This window comes from Macrosteles quadrilineatus, unplaced genomic scaffold (genome assembly GCF_028750875.1).
Source record: "Macrosteles quadrilineatus isolate MER2022 unplaced genomic scaffold, UCM_ALF_1.0 Scaffold_9__3_contigs__length_116548681, whole genome shotgun sequence".
Taxonomy (NCBI): Eukaryota; Metazoa; Arthropoda; class Insecta; order Hemiptera; family Cicadellidae; genus Macrosteles; species Macrosteles quadrilineatus.
In genome coordinates, this window is record NW_026542602.1 from 70944172 (window position 1) to 70968846 (window position 24675).

The 24675-nt window shown below is 33.7% G+C and overlaps 2 protein-coding genes across 3 annotated transcripts in view; one reads left to right on the forward strand and one right to left on the reverse strand.

Moving 5' to 3' along the window:
• LOC129003986 (SNF-related serine/threonine-protein kinase-like) overlaps positions 1 to 1107 on the forward strand; it is a 35162-nt gene extending 34055 nt beyond the window's left edge. The window contains exon 13 of one of the 2 annotated variants that reach the window (XR_008491665.1): positions 682 to 1107. The gene's annotated coding sequence lies outside the window, so the exon portion shown is untranslated. The remainder of the gene's footprint in view (positions 1 to 681) is intronic. The other variant, XM_054432353.1, reaches the window with a different exon arrangement.
• A 7026-nt stretch (positions 1108 to 8133) lies between these two features.
• LOC129002464 (COP9 signalosome complex subunit 3-like) lies at positions 8134 to 17420 on the reverse strand. Its single transcript, XM_054430294.1, has 9 exons — positions 17143 to 17420; positions 16489 to 16565; positions 16137 to 16380; positions 14391 to 14608; positions 13186 to 13380; positions 10744 to 10895; positions 10099 to 10258; positions 9283 to 9396; positions 8134 to 8582 (listed from the first exon to the last, which is right to left on the reverse strand). The coding sequence occupies exons 1-9, from the start codon at positions 17195 to 17197 to the stop codon at positions 8433 to 8435; spliced, it is 1365 nt and encodes a 454-aa protein (XP_054286269.1). The 5' UTR covers positions 17198 to 17420; the 3' UTR covers positions 8134 to 8432.
• Between the last annotated feature and the right edge of the window lie 7255 nt (positions 17421 to 24675).

Here is a 24675-nt window from a genome sequence, read left to right on the forward strand (position 1 = left end):
GAAAGGATTGTGGAGGCTGAGCCCCACCAAAGTAGGGGGGGGGGGGGAACTTCCCCTCAAACTGCCTAAATATTTTGAAAGAAGTATAACTGCAACCACATCTAGCAGTATCTAACACCTAGGTAGATTTCAAATTATTTTAAAATAATTATTTGTTTTTCACTAATTTGAGTTGTTATTTGTTTCTACAGAATTTGAAACTGTGTTTAAAGGGAATTTTTAAAAGCTACACTTTTAACGTTATGAATATTTTTAGCAAATGAGAAAATTAAGATTTTAGAGAGTACCAAAATTGACTTACTCATATGTATGAGCTGGCAACACTAATACACAGATACAAGCTAAAGCAGATGCTCTGGTTATTACTATTGGTTATTACGATTACTATCGATTATTGAGAAAGCTGGATTACTAAACTTCTTCTAAAAATTGCCATTTTTTCCAAAACTAATGGAAATACTCTAGTGGTGACTTGGCGATCGCTCCTGACTACCAAACGGGCTGAATCTCCAAAAGAAAATTTTTAAAACCTTTAGACCGATACCGGTTTATTGAAAATGCCCGACCATCGTATGTCAGATTAACATAAGTGACTTTAAGTACATATTGGCTTAATTTTCTAATAAGGTTGAGCAGTGTAATTGTCTAATAGGTCCTAATGGTTGTTTGTTTGTTGTACAGACTGAGCCGTGGTGGGGACGTTGTAGGTCTGAGTTGTTTGTTCTCTGCTGGTCGGCTGACTCCAACCCAGATCTCCGAGTCTCACTACGGCCAACACGACAGAATCAAATCTATTCCAAAGTCTTGTGTCATCTTCGTAAGTCACCACCAAAGCAATAATAATAGTTGGATTTCCGTCGCCTTTTCGTTCGTTTTGAACTTTGGTTACGATATTGATCGTCAAAATTTTAAACACAACCAAAGCTGTAATTTTAAGGTTATCGCTTTAAACGTGTCTTAAGTAATTTATTAATGTTATTTAATGTTAAGTCCATTCTGTAAAATATTTGTACATATAATTTGCATTTGTTTGTTATGTTTTTTAATAGTTTACATTTTACATTTATATCCATCCGTTTCACTGTAGTTTATATTTAAGTGTTTAATAATATTTTTAGTCATTTTTCTGTGTTTGTGTTAAGTCCATCAAATGTTATCTGGATTTGAAAATGGTTTGCAATGGTTTTACTGTTGACCAATTTTAATGGTTTCTATACAAATAGTAGATTTATGTATATTTCTGTTATAAGAGTTATCAAACATTTATAGCAATTTATAAGATATTTTACTAAATATTTATTATTATACATTTATATTCTAAAGATGTGAAATGAAAAAGTTAAATGAACACTGCAAGTTCTTGTTTGAACATTAAAGGTTTTTATTCCAAATCCTACTAACTGTCCACTGGCAACTGCCTAGGAAACGTTCAGAAAAATAATAAATAATTTATTAATGTTAGGCCTATATATTTTATGAAGGTGCTGAGGTATGTTTTAGTTAGTCGATAATTTCTTTAAAATCATACCCAACACTTTAAATTTTATTCAATTTTTTTTTAATATGAGGTTTGTATTATCAAACAATGATTGGGATGTTATTACATGGTCGTATTTCCTTATCAGCAGACACGGGGGTTGCCAAGGACCTCTTCCTGTAAGGGGTCTCAAAGAAATTTATTTACTCCTGAAAAAATAATTTCACCGATAGTGGTTAGAGTATTTGATTTTTCGAGCCAAACCGATTATCTCGATCACTGATAGTGTCTGTAAATATTGTGCCATCGAAAAATACTATTTAGACAGTGAAGTCTGTGCGACCGCAAACGATGAGACCTACAGAAATAGCTTATTCCCTATATGGGAAATTCGCAATATAACATATAATTTTAAATATATTTAACTGACCCAGAACATTAAGAGCACATTACATATTATATGTATTGTTACCCACAATTTATTTGGTGTTAAACAAATAAGAGTTTTTTTTTATACTTATTGAATATTTAAAATTTATATCAAGAGATCTTATTTATTTGTATTTAAAGTTCAATATGAAATGGAAAACCCCAATTGGTGATGTGTTGAAGCTAAATCTTGGATCTTGAATTTATTAAATCTCAAAAAGAAATTTATGTTTAACCTTCAAATCTCTTGGCCATTCTCAACCAACACACAAAATTAAATTGGATAGGAATGTTAAAGACAAAGAAATTGTGGAATTTCGAGTTACAGTTTTATTGTAGCTTCATAATAATAAATGAAAGTACCAGTGTCAATTTTTACAGCATATTCATAGTTTTAATTCCAAAACCCTGTATAAGAGTTTGAGATTTAAAATTCTCAGATTCAACCATCACTAAATCTAATTGTGTGCAATTTTTTTATTATTTCATACTTATATATAGTTTATTTAACTTTTATCACGGTTTTGTTATAAAAAAGATTAAAAAGAAGGCATATTAAGGAGATAGAGTTTATATACATAAACTTTATTATGGTTTTACTAAGTTAAATCACTAACTAAAAAATCACTGGTTGATGAAATTGAACCCAAAAAGAAATTTTAATACAATTGCAAGCCATTATTGGAGAAATAGTGGGTGTCAAGTACTACTTATTCATTGTTTTTCTATCTTATTTTTGGTTGCTAAAATTTTTTAGATAATTTTTGAGATTAATTACATTTTTTCAAATGTAAATTATAATCAATCTGAGCATAAACTAGTCATTTATTTTAGCACTATTTTATCCGTCATATACTTAATATAGTTTTATTTTACATACATAGTGGTATTTATGTATGGTTTTTATTCATTTTCATCTGTATAAAGTCTCGATCTCCAGGTTTTATTCTGTTGAGTCTTATTTTGTCACTTTTCAGTTCTTTGTTATTGTATTGATTTTTTCACTCTTATACTCTTTGTAAAGCAATTTTCTAATGAATTTGTCTCTTCCCTTGTGTTTTCATTTATTTATTGTAAATTTTCTTTAGTAGTAATTATATATAGATAATAAACAAATTTGATTATTGTTTCTCTTGTTGATTTGTTTACCTTATTTTCTTTTACTTATTTTAATTTACCTTTTAAAAATTGTTTTTATCTTTTTTTATGAAGGTTGGATATTTGTGACTTAAGTTTTCTTTCTTGAATGACTTAAGTTTTATAACCAAGTGGTTATAGTGCTCGCCTTCAAATATGAAGGCCGCTTGCTTGTTTGATTCCAAGCAAAACCATTTCTGGACACAGATGCCGTCTGTCATTAATCAATTAATGATGCAATGCTTTAGGTGGTTACTGCCTTGAAGATCATTTGACTAAAAAATATATATTTGTTTTGTTTTTAACCTAAATTAACTATAAATTTTATGTAAAAAATAATACACCTTATAAAAAGTATAAGGGTGTAGCATAGAGCACAAGGGCCTAGATTTTTTAGGATTTTTTGAGAGGATAGCAGGCTTACCTGAATGGGAAAGAGTCCAAACTGGCACAGAAAACACAAAACCAAAATTTACACTATATACACAAAACTAATCCTAAAATCATCTGTTTTGTGTATATAGTGTAAAGTTTTGTTTTGTGTTTCCTGTGCGAGTTTGGACTCTTTCCCATTCAGGTAAGCCTGCTATCCTCTCAAAAAAAGCCTTATAAAAAGTATTATATATTGGCTATCCCTCAAGGTAAATCAGTAATCTTAGGGATCTTGCATTTCAAATAAATTAATAACTTCATCCACAACCACAAGTAATTTTATTTAGTTACCTTGTACCTACTGAAGATATAATACCATCTCACATTTCAAGTTTTACTGTCATTTAATTTGGTGAAAGTTGGCCTTTACTCAATTATTGGAAACTCCTATAAATTCAATATAATTGCCGAGCTACTTCACTTTTGTTACATGTATGTTTTTTAAACACTTTAGCCTATGTTCGTTGATACTGAAAATTACTTTTTGTCAAAATTTAACAAGCGTACACATCAGCCTGAAAGATTGTAAAATTTACTTTCAAGTACCGTACAGGAATTTGATTTTAACGAAGATTTCAAGGTTTTAGAGAGTTCTTGAAAGTAAATTGTTGTTTAAGTTGGATGTTTACAAAATTGGGTAGGCAAACAAGGTACCAGTATGTAGAAGAATATATGGATTAAAAACCAACTTTTTCACAGGGTGTCTAACAAAACTCACCCAGCATTGGATTTTTATTTTACAACACACAAAATTCAGGCATATTTTTGATGAGAACTGGGTGTTTACATTTTCTCTAGTTTGTTGATCACTTGTTGGTACTATTTCTCATACGAAATAATATTTTGTTCTCTTTAAACCATTGCATTCCATTTATTCCTATAATCCCAATTGTCCAAAACTTGATGTAACGTTAATCTTTTCTTGAAACATATTCTAAGGTAAGGTTAGCAGATATTGTTTAGAAGGTCTTCCAAGAATGGAATTACAAAAGGGTTGTATTTTTTCAAACATGTTATGTATACAATAATGTAGTGTGGAAAACTTAATAAGGTTAGTTAAAACTGGTTGATGTTTATTGTAGGTAAGTATAAAATTATTGTATCTTTTTTTTACTTGATTGACAAAACTAAAGTAAAACAGAGATCAATGTTTTAATGTTCTATGTCCGGATTATTTTTTTGGTTAAATGTAAAAGTGTTTACAGTATTAAATTGAATGCCAGGTTTGGTCATGAAAAAACCAGTTCTTTTATACCTAACTTCAAATTATTAACTAAACAATATACACCATATTAATTCAACATGAGGCATTAAATATTTACTAAACAATACTTCACCGTTCTTAACACTCATATCCACCAGTGCCAGTAAAATATGGGTTAAACTATCCAGAGGAAGTAAAAAAAATATATTCCCAAATTTTTCTTCTTTTCCTTATCACTCTGCTGTATTCATCATCGATGTTTGTTTTACTATTTATTTATGTACAAGAATATATCTGGAGTCAGATTGTGAGACTGAAGTCTTAAAGAAGAGGATTTAAATCCTGTAATTATCAATGGTAATATGCTTACAAAAATACCAGGTTTCCGAGTCCACCCAAAATAAGCTGTTGATCCACTTATCTCATATGTTAGGATAACTCAATGGTGGTTTCATTTCAAGAAAAGTAGTGGCATTGTTAATTTTATCTTATGTCAGTTTAAAATTGCTTTATATTCTTTAAATCAGTATTGCATCCTCCTGTAGTACCTCAAATCCTCAAACCTACACACTCCGTTATAATACCTCAACATTTCACTTTTGAGCTTTGTGTTTTACAATAGGTTTTTTTCTCTGTTTTTTATAGATTACATTCGTGTTCTAAACCCATCACTGTCCCATAATACCTCATCTTGAACCTTGATATTCCGCTCATGCTTATCTTCTCAATATCTATACAGTTGTCATGTTTGTACGTAGCTTTTGTACGTGGAGCAAGTGAGGTTAGCTTGTACGTTAGTTTAGGAATCATCTTGTACGCTTATAAGGCAGTGGCTTGACTGTATTTTGTACGTTTGTACTGGCTATATACCTGAAAGATTAGATTCAGAGCGAAAAGCAATTTATGTGATCTGAGCATTTAATATTGATACAGTAAATGTTATAAGTTGTGTCATCTGCTTCTAGATATACATACACTTTAAACTGTGGTAAGATTCATGAAAAACCTTGTTAGTGTCAAGTTTATCTTATTGAAATGATTTATTGGGTTTTTTTTCTTTCTCTGACATATACTCTGTCTGTAGATTCATTAGAAATACCTGTTCACTAATACTACAAAAGACCCAGTATGCATCATAAATATAAACAAATTACGTTTTTGGCCCGATAGTAAACAAAACCATTTGTTAATTAATGCTATTAGTAGAGGGGTTTTGTTTACTTTCGGGCCAAAAACGTCATTTGTTTATGTTTATGATCCATACCGGTATTTTTATAGTATTTGTGTACCTGCAAAAACCAATTCCAAACGAAGATTTAAAGTCATATTTTAACCCTTTTCATTGACACAATTATAATTTAAACCATTTTGCTAGCTCAATTTTGTTTATATCAATGGGTTGGACTTTTGTAGGAAAAAGCAATTGTCTCAAGACTACATTGAGTAAAAAGGAATAAATACAAAATTAACATACCTAAGAAAACAGTTCCAGGTAGTTTAAATTAAAGCACAAAGAAAGTGCACAACACATAGAAATAGTATATTTCGTACCTAGGGCCGAAAATGAGGTTTTGCCGGCTCGAGATATTTCTCGAGAGCTGTAAAACCATTTCAGTCTGTGGTACGAACGCTATTTTTCACCACAATATACCCTATAACCACTATTCACCACAATAATAAATAATGCACACTGATAGTCAACACAACTACAAATTTAAGGTTGTGTGAAGAAATAATTTGAGGAATCAGCAAAAAAAATAGTTCCTAGGCAATGGTGACAATAATACAATTCTATTGCAATGCTATGGATACTGATTGTGTATTGCATTAATGTTTTGAGAAAGTAAGCGGGCAGCTGATTTTGCGGCCCTAGGGATGTAAAAACCTGCTCGGTCCCCGAAGGACGATGACAGCTGGCATGGCCAACAAAACGTAACTTTCAGCCACCAATTAACGTATGTAAAACAGCTAAAACAGTAAATACATCATAGTGTGGTGAAAAACTTATTGTGTCGTAAACATTCGTTGTGCTTTCAACTATCTGCAACTATTTCCTTCGGTAAGTTGTTCACAAAATGTTTGCACTTTAAGGGGAAGGTTTCATGGGTTCCCCCGCCACTGTTTTAAGCTAAATATATATTTTAGCTATCGGCTGCTATTTCAAAGTCGGAGCGAGGTGGAGGGGATGGATTCGCTTCCCCTCAAACGGCCTAAATTTTGTGAAGGACTATAGTTGTATCCATTCTTTCTTCCTTATTTTTTTGGTGGCAAGAATTCTTATGTTATTTTGTTTCTTTTAAACCAATTATTATAAGATGTATATCTCTGAGACTAACTTTTTAATTTCACAAATAAAAAAATTCCTTCACAAATTCTATATTTTAAATCTTAATATTATAAACTCGCAAGAATATAATTTCTATCTAATAAAGGTGCTATTTTTGCTCTAATGTCCATTGGTTGTTTGATAAATCTGCTTTTAGGAAATAAAGTAATGAATGACAATAAATAATAATGTATTATTATCTTACTGATAATGTATTATTGAATTATAAGTTAAAATTTGTTTTGTAATTTAACGTTTTTATTAAACAAATAGGCGGGTTGTTTGTGTATAGTAAAATATGTAATTCTAACTGATTTGATTTTTTTTACGCATATCTGGAAAAAATAACAGAATTAAAAAATAGGGGTTTTTGTAAATTGGGCAGTTCTTAATAATGTAATTGTCAATATAATTATTAACTAATTTCCCCCACTTATTAAATTAAATAGTTGTAAAATTACTTTTTTAGCAATGCTCCTATAAATCCATACAATATATCCTAATAAACCATGTAAATAGTACGTGATCAGGTATGTAAAAAATATTTGAAGAATATGTTATAGTATTTAATTTGCTTATTAATGTGTTATTTTGTCAAAAATATTGTGTATGTGTTAAAATTTAAAAGTAAATGGGGTTTTTGTGTTATTGTTGTATGTATAGCTGTGTATATTGTAAATATAAGCAAATAAACCAACTGTTTGGACTGTGCTAATGTGTTTTTGCCAGTTAAACCACAGACATACTTCAGTAGTTTACAATCACCGGTGACGAGGGTTGCCGTGGTAGCGAGAGACGTTCGTGGTATCCCTGAGACCACATGATATAGCAACGAGTTCTATCATGATTGAGGGTCAGGATCACGGTATCGCTAAGATCACCAGAACAAGGGGAATTTATGCAATCATGAAAGAAGATTATCGTTATCGATGAATACTAAAATTGTTTTTTTTTTTTTTCATTAGCATATGCTGACTATCTGTGGCCCGTAAAAAATCTGCTCCAAGCTCGTAGGTTGGAGAAATCTTTTTTAGTCCATTATTATTTGGGTTGAACACACTGTAGTTTTGTACCTAACTGTATGTATCACCCAGAAAAAATAGTTCAAGGAATAAATAGAACAAGAACTGTAACAAAAATTATTTATTCACATAAATTGTTGTAATAAAATCACAAAATAAATAATAAAGTAATCCACACAACAGTCCGGTGGCAAACCTAACCAACTCATTCACCTCTAGGTTGATCCCTACGCCACGAACTGTTAGCAAAGGATTCACTAAGAGAATTACGAATGTATACTCATGTTTTATTAAAATTTCAGAGCAATACATACATGTTATTTTTAGTGAAAATATCTGCATCGTCGCATCATACAGAATTAGTTTTAAGATTCCGAGCAAAGAAGGATTAGCACAAATGTTTGTTTACATGGAGTAGGTTGATATTTTTGTTCCTTGGGTGGGAGTCAGATCGTCGTCTTGAGCCCCGAGACATTTCTTGACATACTGAGGATTTACGACAAGTTCTTCCTCCATCAGTTGAATGTGTCGGTTGAAATCCATGCACGTGCTCATCTGTAGCAATAAGTAAGATAAAAAAATTATTTAATAAAATCAAAAGGTAAGAGGATGTTTTATATTGACCATGTCAATGCCTAAAACAAATAAAGGATTTTATTTGATTTTAAGACAGCCTGAAAAGAGTGTCACAAACTCAAACATGTCAATATTTATTGTGTTTTCCATAGAGAAAAAACCTCGCATTATACTATCATACGTTAACAATTTAATTGCGGTATTACGTTTTCGTCAACTATTACCTCAAGATTAAGAGTATAAATGCATTGCTGTCATGGTTTTGATTCTATAATTTTTGTAGAAAAAGGTGCCTAAATAAGATTACAGACATAAAAAAATAAGTAGGTAATTACCTGAAACTTTTGGAAACTAATTAAATAAGTAAAATTATTGTTCAAGGTTGAACTCTAAATTATTTCTTGTAAGTGGTAAATAACAATTATATTTGTTTTGTTTTCTTTGGGTATGAAAATTACTTGTTTAAACCCATGAATTTTTTTGGGAGTGAGCTGGACTAGTAAATAGAGTGCGGGACTTCGGTCCCTGAGGTCCCAGGTTCAAATCCCACCAAATCACCAATGGATTTTATTAAAGTCACAGGCTCGTGCCTAGCATCTTAGAACAAAAAAAAAACCATGAAGCAAGGTCAATATAGAGTTTATAAATCAATTGTAAACCAGTAATCAATTAAACTTGCCTCGTCCTCCAGCCGTTTCAACATCGCTGGTGTGTTATACTTCTCGGGGTCATCGTGAAAACTGACCATTCCGTCTTTTTGGTTGATTGCCGCAAATATTTCCCCATCCTCAATCTGCAACAAAAAATATGAAGTCTATATTTAAATTTCAGAACAGATTGTAGTTGAAGAGGGAAACATTTGATAATAGACAAGGGGTTTTTTGGTTTTATTAAAAGATATAATAACTTCACTCATGCCTAACAATTAGGGATGGATGGGATTGTACTTTAATTTTAAGATGGGACGGTATTTTATTTTTCCTAAATGGAAAAAAGTGTTTAAAAAATCTTGGTTAAACAATTTTGCAGATAGCAATAAATAAAAACTTAATCAATTTGCAGTCTTTGTAGCATTATAAAAATCAAAATTGGGTCAAAATGCATACTTAACAAAAACTGTCAAAAGAAGTGAAAGTGTGTATATCAGGACTGTGTTTAACGCTGACTCCCTAAATAAGACAACATTAAAAATCAATAAATTTAGAAAACCCCATTATAAATAGAAAGAGTTGTTAAAAACCTCTGAATTCGCAAAGGTATTGTTCATGTAATAAACTATGTTTTATGAACACCGTTCTAAGGAGTTAATGGTGGATAAACTAAACATCCACCAGTCCATTGGAAACCCATTAATTGAATCAGGGCCGCATTAGCTAAAGGGTCCAAAGGTTTGTTGGGAGCACAAGGAAGAGAAATATACCCCCAGAATTAAGGTGGAACCCCCACAACTATCTCTTGGACACACACATGCAAACCTCCGCTATGAAATACAAACCATGTTAAGGATGTGCTTCTCTGCGTCGGCAGGGCTCGGCAGATGAACTCTACTGGCCACATCAGTCAGTGACAACGTCAAGAACGTCTTGGTCAGCCTCTGGATGTTCTTCTTGTACAGAGACGCAACCACTTGCTTGGTCAGGCCAATGTTGGTGTCCCTTTAATATGTCACTCAATTAGCTTTATATTACAAAGTGATGTATCTATCACAGAGATTTCACTGTGGGAAGGGGCCTGCAGATCTTGTGTCTGTTGTAAGAAACCAGCTTTAATTAATAGCCTAATGAAAAATGGCGATTGAGTTCAAAAATGATATTTCTCAGGATCGAACTAGCTACCTCCAGGGTAGAAGGCAAGCACTTGTTGAAACATACATTTAAAAACTACCGGTAGTTTTGAATATTTACTATTAAATCAATACAGTCACATAAATGCTGGTGAGTTTACCAGCTTCTATCCCGGAAGTTATTCTAATGTATTATTGATTAATGAATTTATTATATGAAGCCAAAATAACCCTTTTCAAACAAGGAAATTACTGATGAGCAAACTTAGCAAGATTGCAGAAAGTAGCGTAACGTTAAAAATCAATCAAACTACAGTAAATATAATTCTTGATATGGTTGAAGGTTGATGGACGAACCTGTTGAATGTGTCGTGGTATTTGGTAAGTATGGCCTGGGCCTCGATCGCGTTGTTGGTCGTGCAGGCATTCGCCAGGTCATGGTAGGCTTGGCTCAGTGGTTTGATAAACCTAGTTACTGTCACAGTCATGTACTTGGGGACGTTCTGGATCTGTCAAACATACGACTACATTAACATTGTACACTAATAAGTATTATATTACACTAGCTGTAACCCGCGGGCTTTGCCCCGTTTAACTTCTTAATTTTCAAGATTATCTCGTTCGCATGGCTCAATCACGTCCTGGTTGAAGTTTGTTCGCTACGCTCACTCACCTTTAGGTTGGAGCTCGTTCGCTACGCTCACTTATCTTTAGGTTGGAGCTCGTTCGCTACGCTCACTCACCTTTAGGTTGGAGCTCGTTCGCTGCGCTCACTTCAAGTTAACTCGTTCGCTACGCTAACTCGCCTCCAGGTTGAAGTTCGTTCGCTACGCTCACTCACCTTTTGGTTGCAAATTAGCTGTTGTCATAAATGTAAAAGAAATAATAGTGCTGCACCCTGTTGGTAATCCTTGTAACTTTAATGCTATTGAACATCATATAACAGAACCAACTTGTTTAATTGAAACAGCTGTTAAGATTCAATAATTCCATTTCTCATAAGGTTAACATGGGAAACTCCAGAGCCACTGGGGCGGAGCCCGAAAGGATTTTTGAAATAAGAATATGCCTATATGTTAATCGGGAATGTGAGCTATCATCATGCCAAATTTCAGCCCAATCCGACCAGTATTTTTCGAGTTTACTTTTCCCATACACACATACACACATACAGCAACCACCTCTTTTTACTTTCTCCCCCTATACCATAGTATATGGAGAAAGTATTGTTTTCGTCAAAATTTTCGAGTTTGAGTTTTGAGTGGATATATTCGTTTTGGGTCCCCCAGGACCCAAAAAAGTGGTTTTCGAAGTGATGTCTGTGTGTGTGTGTGTGTGTGTGTCTGTGTGTCTGTGTGTCTGTGTGTCTGGATGTGTACAGAGCTAGAGACTACACCTGTGGTCCGATTTCGATGAAATTTGGTATGTAGGTTCTAATCCATGGTATCTCCAGGCGTTTTTTTCATTTTTTTGAAATTTTGATTTTTAATGGGGATTTTCCCATAAAAACCCATAAAAAACCGGAAAAATCGGATTTTCTCAAAAATGGCCTGAACGATTTTGATAAAAATTTAGTATGTTGTAGCCCTTTAAATTCTGAACAAAATGGTACAAATCCCATTTCTGTAAAAATTACGGTTCAAAAGTTATTGTAAATTATGTTATTTTCCCATAAAAATCCCATAAAATAACCAAAAATAGGATTTTAGACAAAAAAATCCGATTTTATTTAACATAGTATGTTATGATCCTTACAATTTTGATAGTTTTTCTCATTTCTTAGAAATTTTTATTTTTAATGGGTATTTTCCCATAAAACCCCATAAAATGACGGAAAAAAAAGATTTTCCCAAAAATGGCCAGAACGATTTCGATAAAAATTTAGTATGTTATAGTCCTTTATATTCTGAACAAAATGGTACAAATCCCATCTCTGTAAAAATTACGGTTCAAAAGTTATTGTAAATTATGTTATTTCCCCATAAAAACCCCATAAAATAACGGAAAATCATATTTTCCCAATATTGGCTCGAACGATTTTGATAAAAATTTAGTATGTTATAGTCCTTTAAATTCTGAAGAAAATCTTACAAATCCCATTTCCGTATATTTACTCTCACCGCTTACACATGATAAAGGTTGTTGACAAACTTATGGGAGAAAGTATGTGTCAGAATGCTGATACCGTTTATTTATAATAGTATAGATAGATAAATTCTAAAACTACATAGCCTGAATAAGGTTAACAGATGTACTATGTTATGTAATTATTAATAGTCAAAGGTAATATTCATAAATATAGGTAGGCCTACCAAATAGAGTAAACCTTTGATAGTTCGACACTCCTTGTAGTTCGACACGGGCTGAGCTATTTTGTCAAGTGATATTAAATGGTTACTATTGTGATGTAAGCTGACTTTGAACATTAATTTGTCATTTATTGTTGACTTGAGACTTAACTAATGAACAGTGAAATCCTAGCTTCCTGAACAGCTTGTTCCAGTGAACAGCTTCCTAGTATTTTATCAATTTTGGTGATTTCTTTATAAGACTTGTGTTTTAATTTTCCTGTATATTAAACTTTATTTACTCCTTATAGTTTGACATTTCGATAGTTCCACACCCCTTAAGTCCGCAAAGTGTCAAACTATCTATATTCTACTGTATACCAGGTCTGTACTTTTAGGTCTAGACCTTCTTTCTACCATAATCTCCAGAAATAGACCCATGTTGACATATAATTGCTATTTTCTTCTACCTACCCTAGAGATTTTACATCACAATGTGCAACATACTGACCTTGCCGTAAAGTATGAGGGAGATGAGGATATACTTCTTGTAAGCCTCCAGCATGACATGACTGACCGCGTACGCAGGAGTAGTGATCACTACCTCCAGACAGTACAAAGCTTGCTCGTACTTCTTCAGTGCCGTGTAGATCATACCACCGTAATAATAGTACGCTAGGAAATGTTTGCTGTTGAACTGGCTTCCCTAAAACAATATTTCAATAAGTATCTGAGTATTTGATGTAAGCTTAGTAGTGTATGTTTAGTTTTAATAATATGCAAACATTGCAAACCATTGTAGTTGTGACTAAAGTAGGTCTTAGTGTTAACTGAATTCTAGCTATTTTGAATAATAAGGCTACAAGAGATTTTGTTTTCAAATGTGATCAGTTTTACCAGTACTAAATTTCTTTAAAGTTTACAAGGCCTATATACAACTTTTTAATAATCAGTCAAAATAATAATAAATCAGTCAAACAGCGATGATTGAAATTTTTTGAAACGAAAAAGGTAAATGTTGCAAAATAAACATAACCAGAAGGCCTAATCAGTTAATTAAGATCTTTAGCAAGTTGACAGGAAGACCTGTGGAATAATTTGGAAAAAATTGTCATTTATTTAAATGGCCTAAAAGTTATAAAAGGAAATTCATAGAACTGTAATTGAAAGCTTGAATTGTAAAAATATTGTAAGACCACAATACATCTCTTATAACTTGTAGTGTTCAAAATCATAGGCGGCCAATTTATACAGTACATGTAGAAAGAATCAAAACACCATGATATAATAAATGCTCTAATTTGATTGGTAGGCCTATCAAATTACATATTGGTAGGCCTATTATTATGGTTTACAGTTATATATAAATAGGCCGACAGAATTTGGTAGCTAGAACTCCGTGGATTGCCAAAAGATTTTGCTAGTTTATGGCTCATTTGAAAGATCTCATTAATTATATGTCATTTAAGATTAAGATCTGACACGTTAAAAAAGTCTACAGGGTGGCCTTTCAAGTTCCTATGTTATCCGGTTGATTTGTAAACTATAATCCAAAAGTGTTTGTTTAAAGTAGTTTTATAATGGCCATTGAACAAAATTGAGTATCTTTTTCAATTTTTACTATTAAAAAAAATCTGTTACTTTCTGGTAGCCCTTGTATAAGTTTGCCTGACTTTCTTTCTCCCCTTTTGAAAAAGGATATGTAACAAACTGTACCTCCTCGCTTATTGTGGTGATGTCCGTATCCAAGAACTCCAATGCAGGCTTAAAACATTTAGCTTTAAGGCAGAGCTGGCAAAGGTCAGCGTGAATGGATGTTAGCTGTGCTTCTGATGTCTGGATTTTGCGAATAGCCAACTTTAGGAGTGAGATTCCTCGGATCGCTGCTTTCATTTCTATCAGAACTCTAGTCAGCTGATGGCACAAATTTGCATCTGAAATGTTAGAAAAATATGTTAGCCATACGGTACCATTAAAGTAAAAAAATAATGAAAAAAGAAAAAGTTAATAAAATTACAAACAAGGATTTTGTAAGAGGGGAAAATCTATTTGATTCGGTATCTGTCATTTTGATATGTTCAATAATCTGGTATAAATCTATTTTTATACACTGAAACCTTACAGGAGTGTTTGAAAAAAGTTCACTAGTACCGGTAATCAAATAAATCAGATATTGCGGAGGTTGGGTATAGGCCTACTGAAAAATTGAAAAGTTTTTAAAAAATTGCTTTGTTACCTAGTAGGCAACAGATGTGTTAGCCCTTTTGACACTTATTTTAGTGGATTACACGCTATTTGTGCAGTAACTACTATTTTTTATGGCCCTTAGTAGCCTAATCCGAAATTGTATTAGTCTAGCATTGATGAAATTCCGAACATGCCAAATTAGTTAGTAGCTTATCTATTGTAGTGCCTAGTAAAAAAAAAAAACAACATCAACTAGGCCTTGCTCTTTAAACAATGTGCAGATTGAGTTGTCAACAAGTTAGTTAATTAATGCCAAATAGGGTGTTTTGCTAGCTTAGTGGATAGCGTTATCAGACTTAAAAAAAAAACTGTAATGGGTTTGGAACGCGTATCCTTAAAGTTCCAATTGACTAAGTAAAAATGCAGCTAGCGTTAACACAAGCAAAAAATGGATCTAGTCTTGAGCCGGTGGGTAAAAGAAACTAAGGTTGATTGTAATGTTATCAACCTGAATGATGATTTTTGAGCATTTTACCATTTATATTGGCCAGCATGGCTTAACACGTTCGCGGCGGCATGGGAGCGATCGCTCCCATACGGAACCCTAATGCCATCCTGGTGGGTGCGATCGCTCCCAAGCTGCAATGCGGTACGAAATTATTTTATTTTTAAGCCAGGATTAGAGTTAGAAACTTGAAACCTCGCACAGTAGCCTACTGCTCAATAGTATACTGTATTTTGTTTTGGTGTAGGTTGGTAGTAAATTTACCCTTAAAATCCCCGTTTGGCAATTTTAAAATCTACTTTTTGTCCCGTCTGTTTCCCTCCATTTGGCAATACAATTCCAATGGGACCGGCTACGTTCCAAGCAGTGCTGCTATCTGTGGGTGTTCAGCGAACTACGTCGACTCTCGTTGTAAAGCAGGACATCCTCGCACGTTATTTGCTATTCGTCAGACCGAAATTGGAAAGCCAATCACACGCGGCAATCGGGTTTGTTCGGCGCCGAGGGCTGCGCCGTACCTGGGATACGCCCGCCATTTGACGTGCCGCCGCGAACGTGTTAATGACTTTAAAACGATTTTAGACAACCAGGATACGCCTCATTTGATGCTAGAGCGCAGTTGATTGCTCATTGTGGAGACAAGCCATTTAATAAGTTAACTTAGTTCAATTCCAAATTGAAGAATCAGTGACTAATTCCATTAACTTACATTTTCCTAATTGCAAATGTTTATAAAGCTTAGGCCTACCGGTAACTAAAATTCTACTTACACATCTCTGCGGCAAACCGGACTTGCTCTGCATTGCAGCCTATTATGAACTCTTGGGCTTGGGTAAAGAGTATCTCGTGATAGTCTGTAGGTCCCCCACCTCCACTTGGGGCAACAATGGCAACCGGCGGGATTGCGGGCTGCGGCGGGGAAGTGGAGCTTGTTGGTGGAGGCAGAGTCAGCTTCGCATTCAGGACTGCCAACATACCTAGAGAGTGCTGCTGCAAGTCGAACATTTCCAGTACCTAAAAAATCACAAGGATCCCACAATAACATTAGACTCATGGATTAAAAATTCATCTCAACATGCAACAATCAATAAGTTAGACCTAAACTTACCTAACTTAACTTACCGTGTCAAGTTGAGATCCATTTCGCATCAGCACATCTTGTGACTTATTCAACATATTGACCAAGTCCCGAAAGTTCCCTGGAACAGTTCATTACGGTATTCAATTTAATTCTTCTTCAAAAAAATAATGAATAAAAGAATCCTTAACGCCCTTATCACCTCTACCACTTTCTCCGTAACGCAAATTGTGCTGTATACATGTATTTAACTCAAGCCGTCCAATGATTATGAAGAAATGATACCACCCCTTTATGGGCAGCTCATGTTGTTACACTAACCTCTTGAACAATCGTTTATAGGCTATTAAGGCCTATTTAATATTTTGAAAGATACCGGTAGCCTAACATTTGAATAGGCCTAGTCTCTCTTTATAAAAACTAAGGGAAACTGCTAATATTGAAACTGTAAGTTTCATATTGCATCTATAGCTTTCTAATGAAATTTGATTGAAGTAAATATTTATGTTACAACACTGATAATGTTACAACAGTAGTAAATACTGAGATGTACATCCACAAGCCTAGCTTCAAGAAATGAACTGGTCTTTTGTTTATAAATTCATCCTACTTTTCAACTAACCTGATATTATGTGGTCCCCTTATCATTCGTTATGTTTGCATAGTTACTAACATATTTAAGTCATAATTAAACTTACCTTGTTGGGAATAAGTCCGAACATGATTTACAAATTGTTCCAGTGGAGATGCCATTTTCTGGTTATGTTTTCAAGAAAATTGTAACAGTAGGGGTTTACGTAGTCAATGGTAGTATCTAATTGTAAACTACACTCTTTGACTAGCTAAATTATGACAAACTTTTACTATGAAACATTCAAATCACTCGACGAATAAAGATTTGCATAAACTATAATCAGAAATAATTTTACATTCACACACAACACAAATACACAAACACAACCTTTTAGAGGTTATGATTCCTTCCAATCCAATCCATTTCATTTGTAATTTTTTCGAGTCATTTTCTTCAAGCCGGATGATTTCAAGATGGATGGATCAAGCTTTCAGCGCTAGTTTCAGCATTGATTATAAAAACTTGAACAAAAAAGTGATTTTTAAATAAATTTAACCATAGATAAAACCATAGATAAAACATACTCCCTTAGATAAAACATACTCCCTTAGTAGATTTCTCATCCTTATGGAACAGCTGAAGACAATTTTATTGTTAGTTCATGTACGGTTTATGTAGAGGTCGTGTTTTGTTTACAATTTGTTTCCCGTTATTACAGTCATTTAAAACCTCGTTTAACCAAATAATACGATCTAATCATAAACAATAAATTGTCCCCTAGTTATTTAACCAAACAGTAAAGCACAAATCAAGAAATTAACCCTAAAATAATAGAAGCAAAATTTCGTTGACACTAGCGCCCAGTGTGGCGTACACTGAACTAGACATGAAAAACGAGCTTCAAATTTTACAATGGGATGAGAAGTCTAAAACATACTCCCTTAGTAAATTTCTCATCCTTATGGAACAGCTGAAGACAATTTTATTGTTAGTTCATGTACGGTTTATGTAGAGGTCGTGTTTTGTTTACAATTTGTTTCCCGTTATTACAGCCATTTAAAACCTCGTTTAACCAAATAATACGATCTAATCATAAACAATAACTTGTCCTCTAGTTATATAACCAAACAGTAAAGCACAAATCAAGAAATTATGATTTAACTCACACCAGTTACAATCACACAATACTGTAGCCATAGCCACCAACCGGATATAATGTACCCCGTTGTTATTGGTGTTATTATTAATCAAAGCAACGGTTTTACGCCAAAAAGTTTAGCGTATGTAAAATGTGACGTATTTTCGTAAGTTGTTAATAATTTGTTTATTCTCAATCTCGGGCAATGATTTGATGTTTCCAAATAACTATAAAACTAGTTTACTGGCAGATTGTAATGTTGTAGCAGAAAATTTACTCTTCATTCCCTGTACCCCTATACCCTGGAAACCCCACCACCCCTACAACACTTTTTCTCGGGGTGGGTGCGAGAACCTCTCGGTAACTAGGGTTTTGAGATGTTTAATAAGGAACATTGCCCTTATAAGTTTCTAGCAAACCTATGTACTAGCATGATCATTAATTCCATTCCATACCAGTTTACTGGTCTAATGAAACCAGTTTTTACAACATGGTTTATTTACTCAGTTACTTTCCAAATCTTGTAAGTTTTGATTCTTCTATAAGATAGATTTCCAACACATATGAAAAATTATTTAAAAAAAAACTAAAAACATATCTTGTATATTGTCTAAAAATACATCGCCAGATAACTAATCACTCGACATGGTTACCATTATACAGATGACCCCGGTAAATACCAACATCACAGAGATGTGTTGCATCCGATAACTCTTATCTATCACGACCCTAATAATACATCTAGGTGACATTAAACTGATAATAATACCCTTCTACGCCGCATAGCTCAAGATTGAGTTTAACTTTTGTGAAATTCGTCTGAGTACTGTGCAAAATAGATCTGGCCTTTTAGGTAATTATGTATTTAGATCAAATTCTCTAACTAAATCCCATTTTAAGGAGTTTTTAAACCAAAATTGCAAACTACAAACCAATTTTTCATTTAATTGTTCTAGTATACAGTATACCACCACCACCCCACACCACGCCGTACGCCATTGAAATTCATTACGTTTTTCATGAGGGAATAAATTAATGAAAAAATGGGGAGGACAACTTTAAGGTTCAATATATTAAGTGGAGTGAGATTTATAATGTTTGGTATATATGTATATAATTTATTTTTAAATTTTAACCATAATATAATTAAAGTTTCGTGTAATTAACTATACTTTTACTATACTTTTTTGGAGGCACAATTTTTTTTAGAAACTGGAAACGATTGCTATTATTTTTAAACGTTTTGTGTAATCTATTATTGAAGGGAAGTGAGCTGGTCTAGTGGTAGAACGCGGAACTGAGGTCCCGGATTCAATATCCCGCTTCACCAATGGATTTTACTTGTGATAACGCTGCAACCTCTAGGTCTAACATGATATGATGTGAAAAACTACCCCAGGCACTGTTCCAGGATCAAAAAATCTATTCATTACATCGGTAAATAAAAGTACATACATTCTAAAGATTTGCAATACAATTAGGAAAGAGAAACCTATTGGACGACACCAAACACGTATCGAAGTAGGTAATTACTTCATACCATGAAATAAAATTAGAGTTGTACTTGCAGTCGACAGAGTATATTAATCAGAGTATTAAAAAGAAAAACATATCAAGATTTATTTAGTTTTTATTTATACGACCTCCGTAGAATACTTATACTTAATAATTTATATGTAATAAAATAAAAATATACTTGGAAATGGTTAAATAAATAATGTACAAATAAAAAGTAATTTTTAAGTAAAATACTTGAATAAGCCTACTGTCTTCGTTTACTTTTAACTATGCAAAATTACGTTCCATTTGAATCCACACAGGTAATAAAGCCAAGGCTCAGAGTGAAATTATTTGAAACATACCTATCAATGAATAGATTAACTAATATCTACATTGATTACCAAATACGTCAAAATACTCTCTATATTTACAGTGTTTCCAGAGTGTATAACAATAATGCCAACATTTCACAGGTTTGTCGCATTATGTGGTAACTGTGTGTTTTGGCAGCCAAAGAGGTCAGGGTTGGGCACGGGTCATGTGGTCAAAATCAAAAACCTCTCCACGGCTCTTCAGACTCTATAAAGGGGAGGGGTCGGGTTCGCGCCTTACGTTTCCAGTTTCTAAAAAGATATTAATTGTCAGTCCCGAAAAAGGAAAAAGTAGTACACAAAACTTAAACTTCATCACTTTTCCAGACAGTCCCCCAAGACTTGTACTTTGACAAATTTTCGAATTTATTTTTATAATCTTTAGCACATTCATTTTTAATTAGAAATGGCATTGTGATGAAATGTATCTTTAATCATGTGTTTTCTTATAGGTAATAGCATAGACATGGTAATAGTGGTCGACCAAAAATATGTAATGAACAGCTATCTCTATTTTCACTTCACGCTGTTAATAAAACAAGTGATTGAAATTTCTTCCATTTGTTTTGATTTTCTGTTTATAGTTCGTTGTCTTTTCGTCACCAGCATGGCAATCCATAAGGCCCATGCTATATTTTTTAAAATTTAAAATTCATTTTTGTGCTTATTTTGAGCCTATTTTGATGTATAAAAGGATTCTATACATCTATTTGAAAATATATTTCTAACAGTTTGCGTAGATTTCCTTGCTTTGCACTCGAGATTAAAAGGGGTTTCCAGAAACATGCTTGCCTAATATATAGAATTCATGAGACTATATAGGGCATACACCTGTTGGTAAATTGTTTTATAGAAATTATATCAGATATTATGTTCCGTGGTTAGTTGTTCAGTATGGCCATTTCCCCCCTTTGTTTCCTTATGGTATGACACAGCCTCGATACAATTACAATTAGGTCCTATTGTAAAATTTGAGACATGCTCTGGAATTTTTCCTGCCCGTAAGCACGTACGTTGATTTCTAATGTCAAATATTGTTATCAATTGTTGACAACAGTTGGAATTTGTTTTAACTTCCAATCGCAGTCTATACATGATCACAATAATAATAACCATAGATCATCATTTCCTTAGATACAACTAATTACAGACTGTCGATCATTTTATGATGCCTCAGTATATCGTTGAGTATAGCTAAAGCTCATGAAAAACATGTTTATATTGTTACTATTTCCACAACCCAAAATGAGAAATTGATCATATTTCTAATCAACCTCTAAGTCTGGCGCCCACAGTTGAAATTCAGTTTAGGCACGTCCACGGCCCAGATCAGCCTATAATTTACGACGGGTTGTAGACTACCGGGTTTATGATATTTCTGTCACGACCCTATTTCGATGATTTATCGTTTGGTCTTTTTTCAGTTTGTCTCAGTTATTGTTATTCGTTTCGCTTAAATATTAATCGTTTCGAGACATTTTGCATGTTCGATGTTCGCGCAAATGTAAAATATTGCAACACAATGTTTGCTTGAAGCAGAAGAAATATTTTTAGAACAAATTACCACTGGATAACATTAGGGAAACTTAATATGAATAAAATACAAATCATGGTGGGACTCGAAAATTCAAAAGAAAAACATTTGGATTTGAATGCGAGTAGTAATACTAATTTCAGTTCTTGAGCGATGTTTTGTGCACGGATCATGTAAGAAACTGTTACTTAAATTTCCGAAATAGCTTACTGACTTACTGCAAAAACCATCAACAATCACTATATTAGTCAATTATTTAATTTTTACAGCAAAAATAAACAGTACTGAAATTGAATCAGCTGTAGTTGCCATGGAGAACTGAGTCAATTGTTGATTGTTGCCACGGCTTCGTGTTTATTACTTCTTTCTTTTGAGGTTATTTTTTGCTAACACGGTTCCCCTAACAAAATTTAAGAAAACTTTATCGTAGAGCATAATTTTCGCTCAAACGGAATTCAACGTGCGGGAGGGCCAAGCTTGTCACACACTGCATTACGTGCTTCGGTAGCGTTGAGTATCCAGAAATTAAATATTGCCGCGGATGGAGCTTACCCATGACCATAAATAAGGTTAGTATTCTTTAACGTAACAATTGTTTCTAAGTAAAAAATTCTCAACAGCAATACAATATTGCGAGGATATGTAGATTGCGATTTGAAATTAAAATTCAAATTCTAATGGTTGTCAACGAATCTGTGGAGCTAAGTATTAATTCAGTGTTACAACATCTTGCCAGTCGCAATGTGCTTTTTCTATGTCATTTTAGCTTTTATAAGTCTTGACCCACTATTCCAGAAAAGGAAAAAGTACAAGTCTCTTAGTATAGAGTATAGTTTCTCTGAATCAAAACCATCCTTTCTTGACAATAATTTATTCCTTTTTGGGTTTTGTAAAATTCTCCTAAGTGCGTTTGAAGCTCGGCTGTGACGGGTGGTCATTAATTGCGCCAAATGACTTGAGTCAGGTAGTAAAGTTTTCCTGAATTGCGCCAACTATTCCAGAGAGCCACCCGATACGTTTTTTAACCAAGCCAAGTGGCAGCCATCTTCGACTAGTTGAGTAGTTAGGTTAAGTTAGGTTAGGTTAGGTTAGATTCGGTTAGGATAACACGTAAACACATGGCTTACACTTCTACCTGGTTTGGGATTGGTGCAACAAAATTGATTGATATAAAATAAGGGACATTTTTGGAACTCTTTGACGCAATTAATGCACGACCGCTGTGTCGATGTTGGACGGATGCTGCGCCCACCGCCACGGCCAGACTACGCTACATGTCACAAGATAGCATCTCAAACTGAGCATGCGTGACGACAACATCTCACGGTCGACTAAACATGTCTGTCTTCATCCGTCATAACATGCAGGAATTCGTTTTAGCTTACGAAAGGGAATTTCTGCACTATAATTTGTTTTGTTGATACACTTGATCGTCTGAATTATTGGGTTATGTTTTTGATATTTTATGTGAAAAATTGGTAGAAAGAGGTGTGTTATGGCCTGTATCGTGTAGAAAACTACATTACGATTTAGGATGTGCCTTTTATATTTTTTAAAAGTACACTAACATGTTGTCAATTGTTTTTGATTTTCTAAACTTTAAATTTACCAAACCTACTCATTGTGAAGATTAGAGTACTACCATAGAAACATACTCCCTTAGGGGGTGTAATCCCTTAGGGAGTATGTTTAATCTATGGTACTAGGTACCATTACCTCGTAATAGGATAGCGAAGCTGTATGTATATAACTAATTCAAAAATAATTATATACAATACATCAATTACGTGCTATTATGCTTTGGGCAACGAATTCCTACATTTACCAACAATAAAATTAACTAAAGGGAAATTTAATATTCCAACGTATCTGGCCAATTCTCCTAGATACATCAGTATACTTGAACAAACTTGGTTTGTTAAACAGACACGGTATACTGGTTACCTCAATATATCAGGCTGATCTAAATTGTGAAATAAAAAACATCAGAAAATGGTTATTAATTAATATATTTATTTTATTTACAATCTAATGCCAAAGGCAGAGTATAAAGGAGTTTTGTTGGATTAATGTTCACACTTCGGCATATAGTAAACACCAACGTCCATCATCTAACTTGTTAGAAAGTATTATGATTATTGAATCATATCAGCCAAATGACAAATGACATCTCGAACAATAATCTTTTAATCGCCAAACAATAAATTAATCTTTAGAATGTGGCAGCTCAAAAAATTAGCTATTTAACTTAATTATATTCCTGCTCAACGACAGAAATTCCTTCAAAACTGTACTACAGTTTTCCAACAATACGAAACGGTGTATAAACCGAGAAAAGTGTTTAGCTTTTTTGACGGTTCGAAACTGGACCCAGCTGTTCCTGATCTGGCTTTTAATGGTCATGGATAATGGAACAGCTGAGTCAGTAACAAAGCTACACGAAGCATCTCACTTCATTATACACTCACCCTTCACTCATATATTGGTTCAAATACGCACCTAGGTACGCATCTCAGTTGACAACTTGTACAGTACGTGTTAAAATATAAAATATTCAATCAGGTGACTGACCAATGATCAGATAAGGCCGAGTCAATTGAAATCCCGCGTGTGAGGTGAGAGATGAGCTTTTAGGGCGTGTGTTGACACCCACTGCCCCCCTCGGGCCCCCCTGGTGCCCCTGGCGCCCCCAGGGGGCTAATCGGTTTCCTTTCGTCACAGCTTCAATTGACTCACGATTAATTATGTCGATCTAAACAAAGTCGCAGCCGTGAGAAGAGCGGTGGCCTCGTTTGATGAGGAAATGTTGCAATTGGAAACTCAAAATGGTTAAGTGATTAAGGACAGTAGCTACAGGGAATCTTCATATTCATATTAATTAACACAATATAATACTAGGTAATATAGCGTTGAATACAACCGTTGTACAAATTAAAATGCGATATCAACTGAGCGACGAAAGTGTTATTTTGTATGATTAAGTATTCCTTTGTAAATTTGAAAAACATATAATTATTTCGAACCTGTAGACGTTTTGTTAAATAATCCGAATGAAGTTGAACAATGGGGAAACTCCAAAAATTTTATTATCTTAATAGCTTAAAGGAAGGGTTA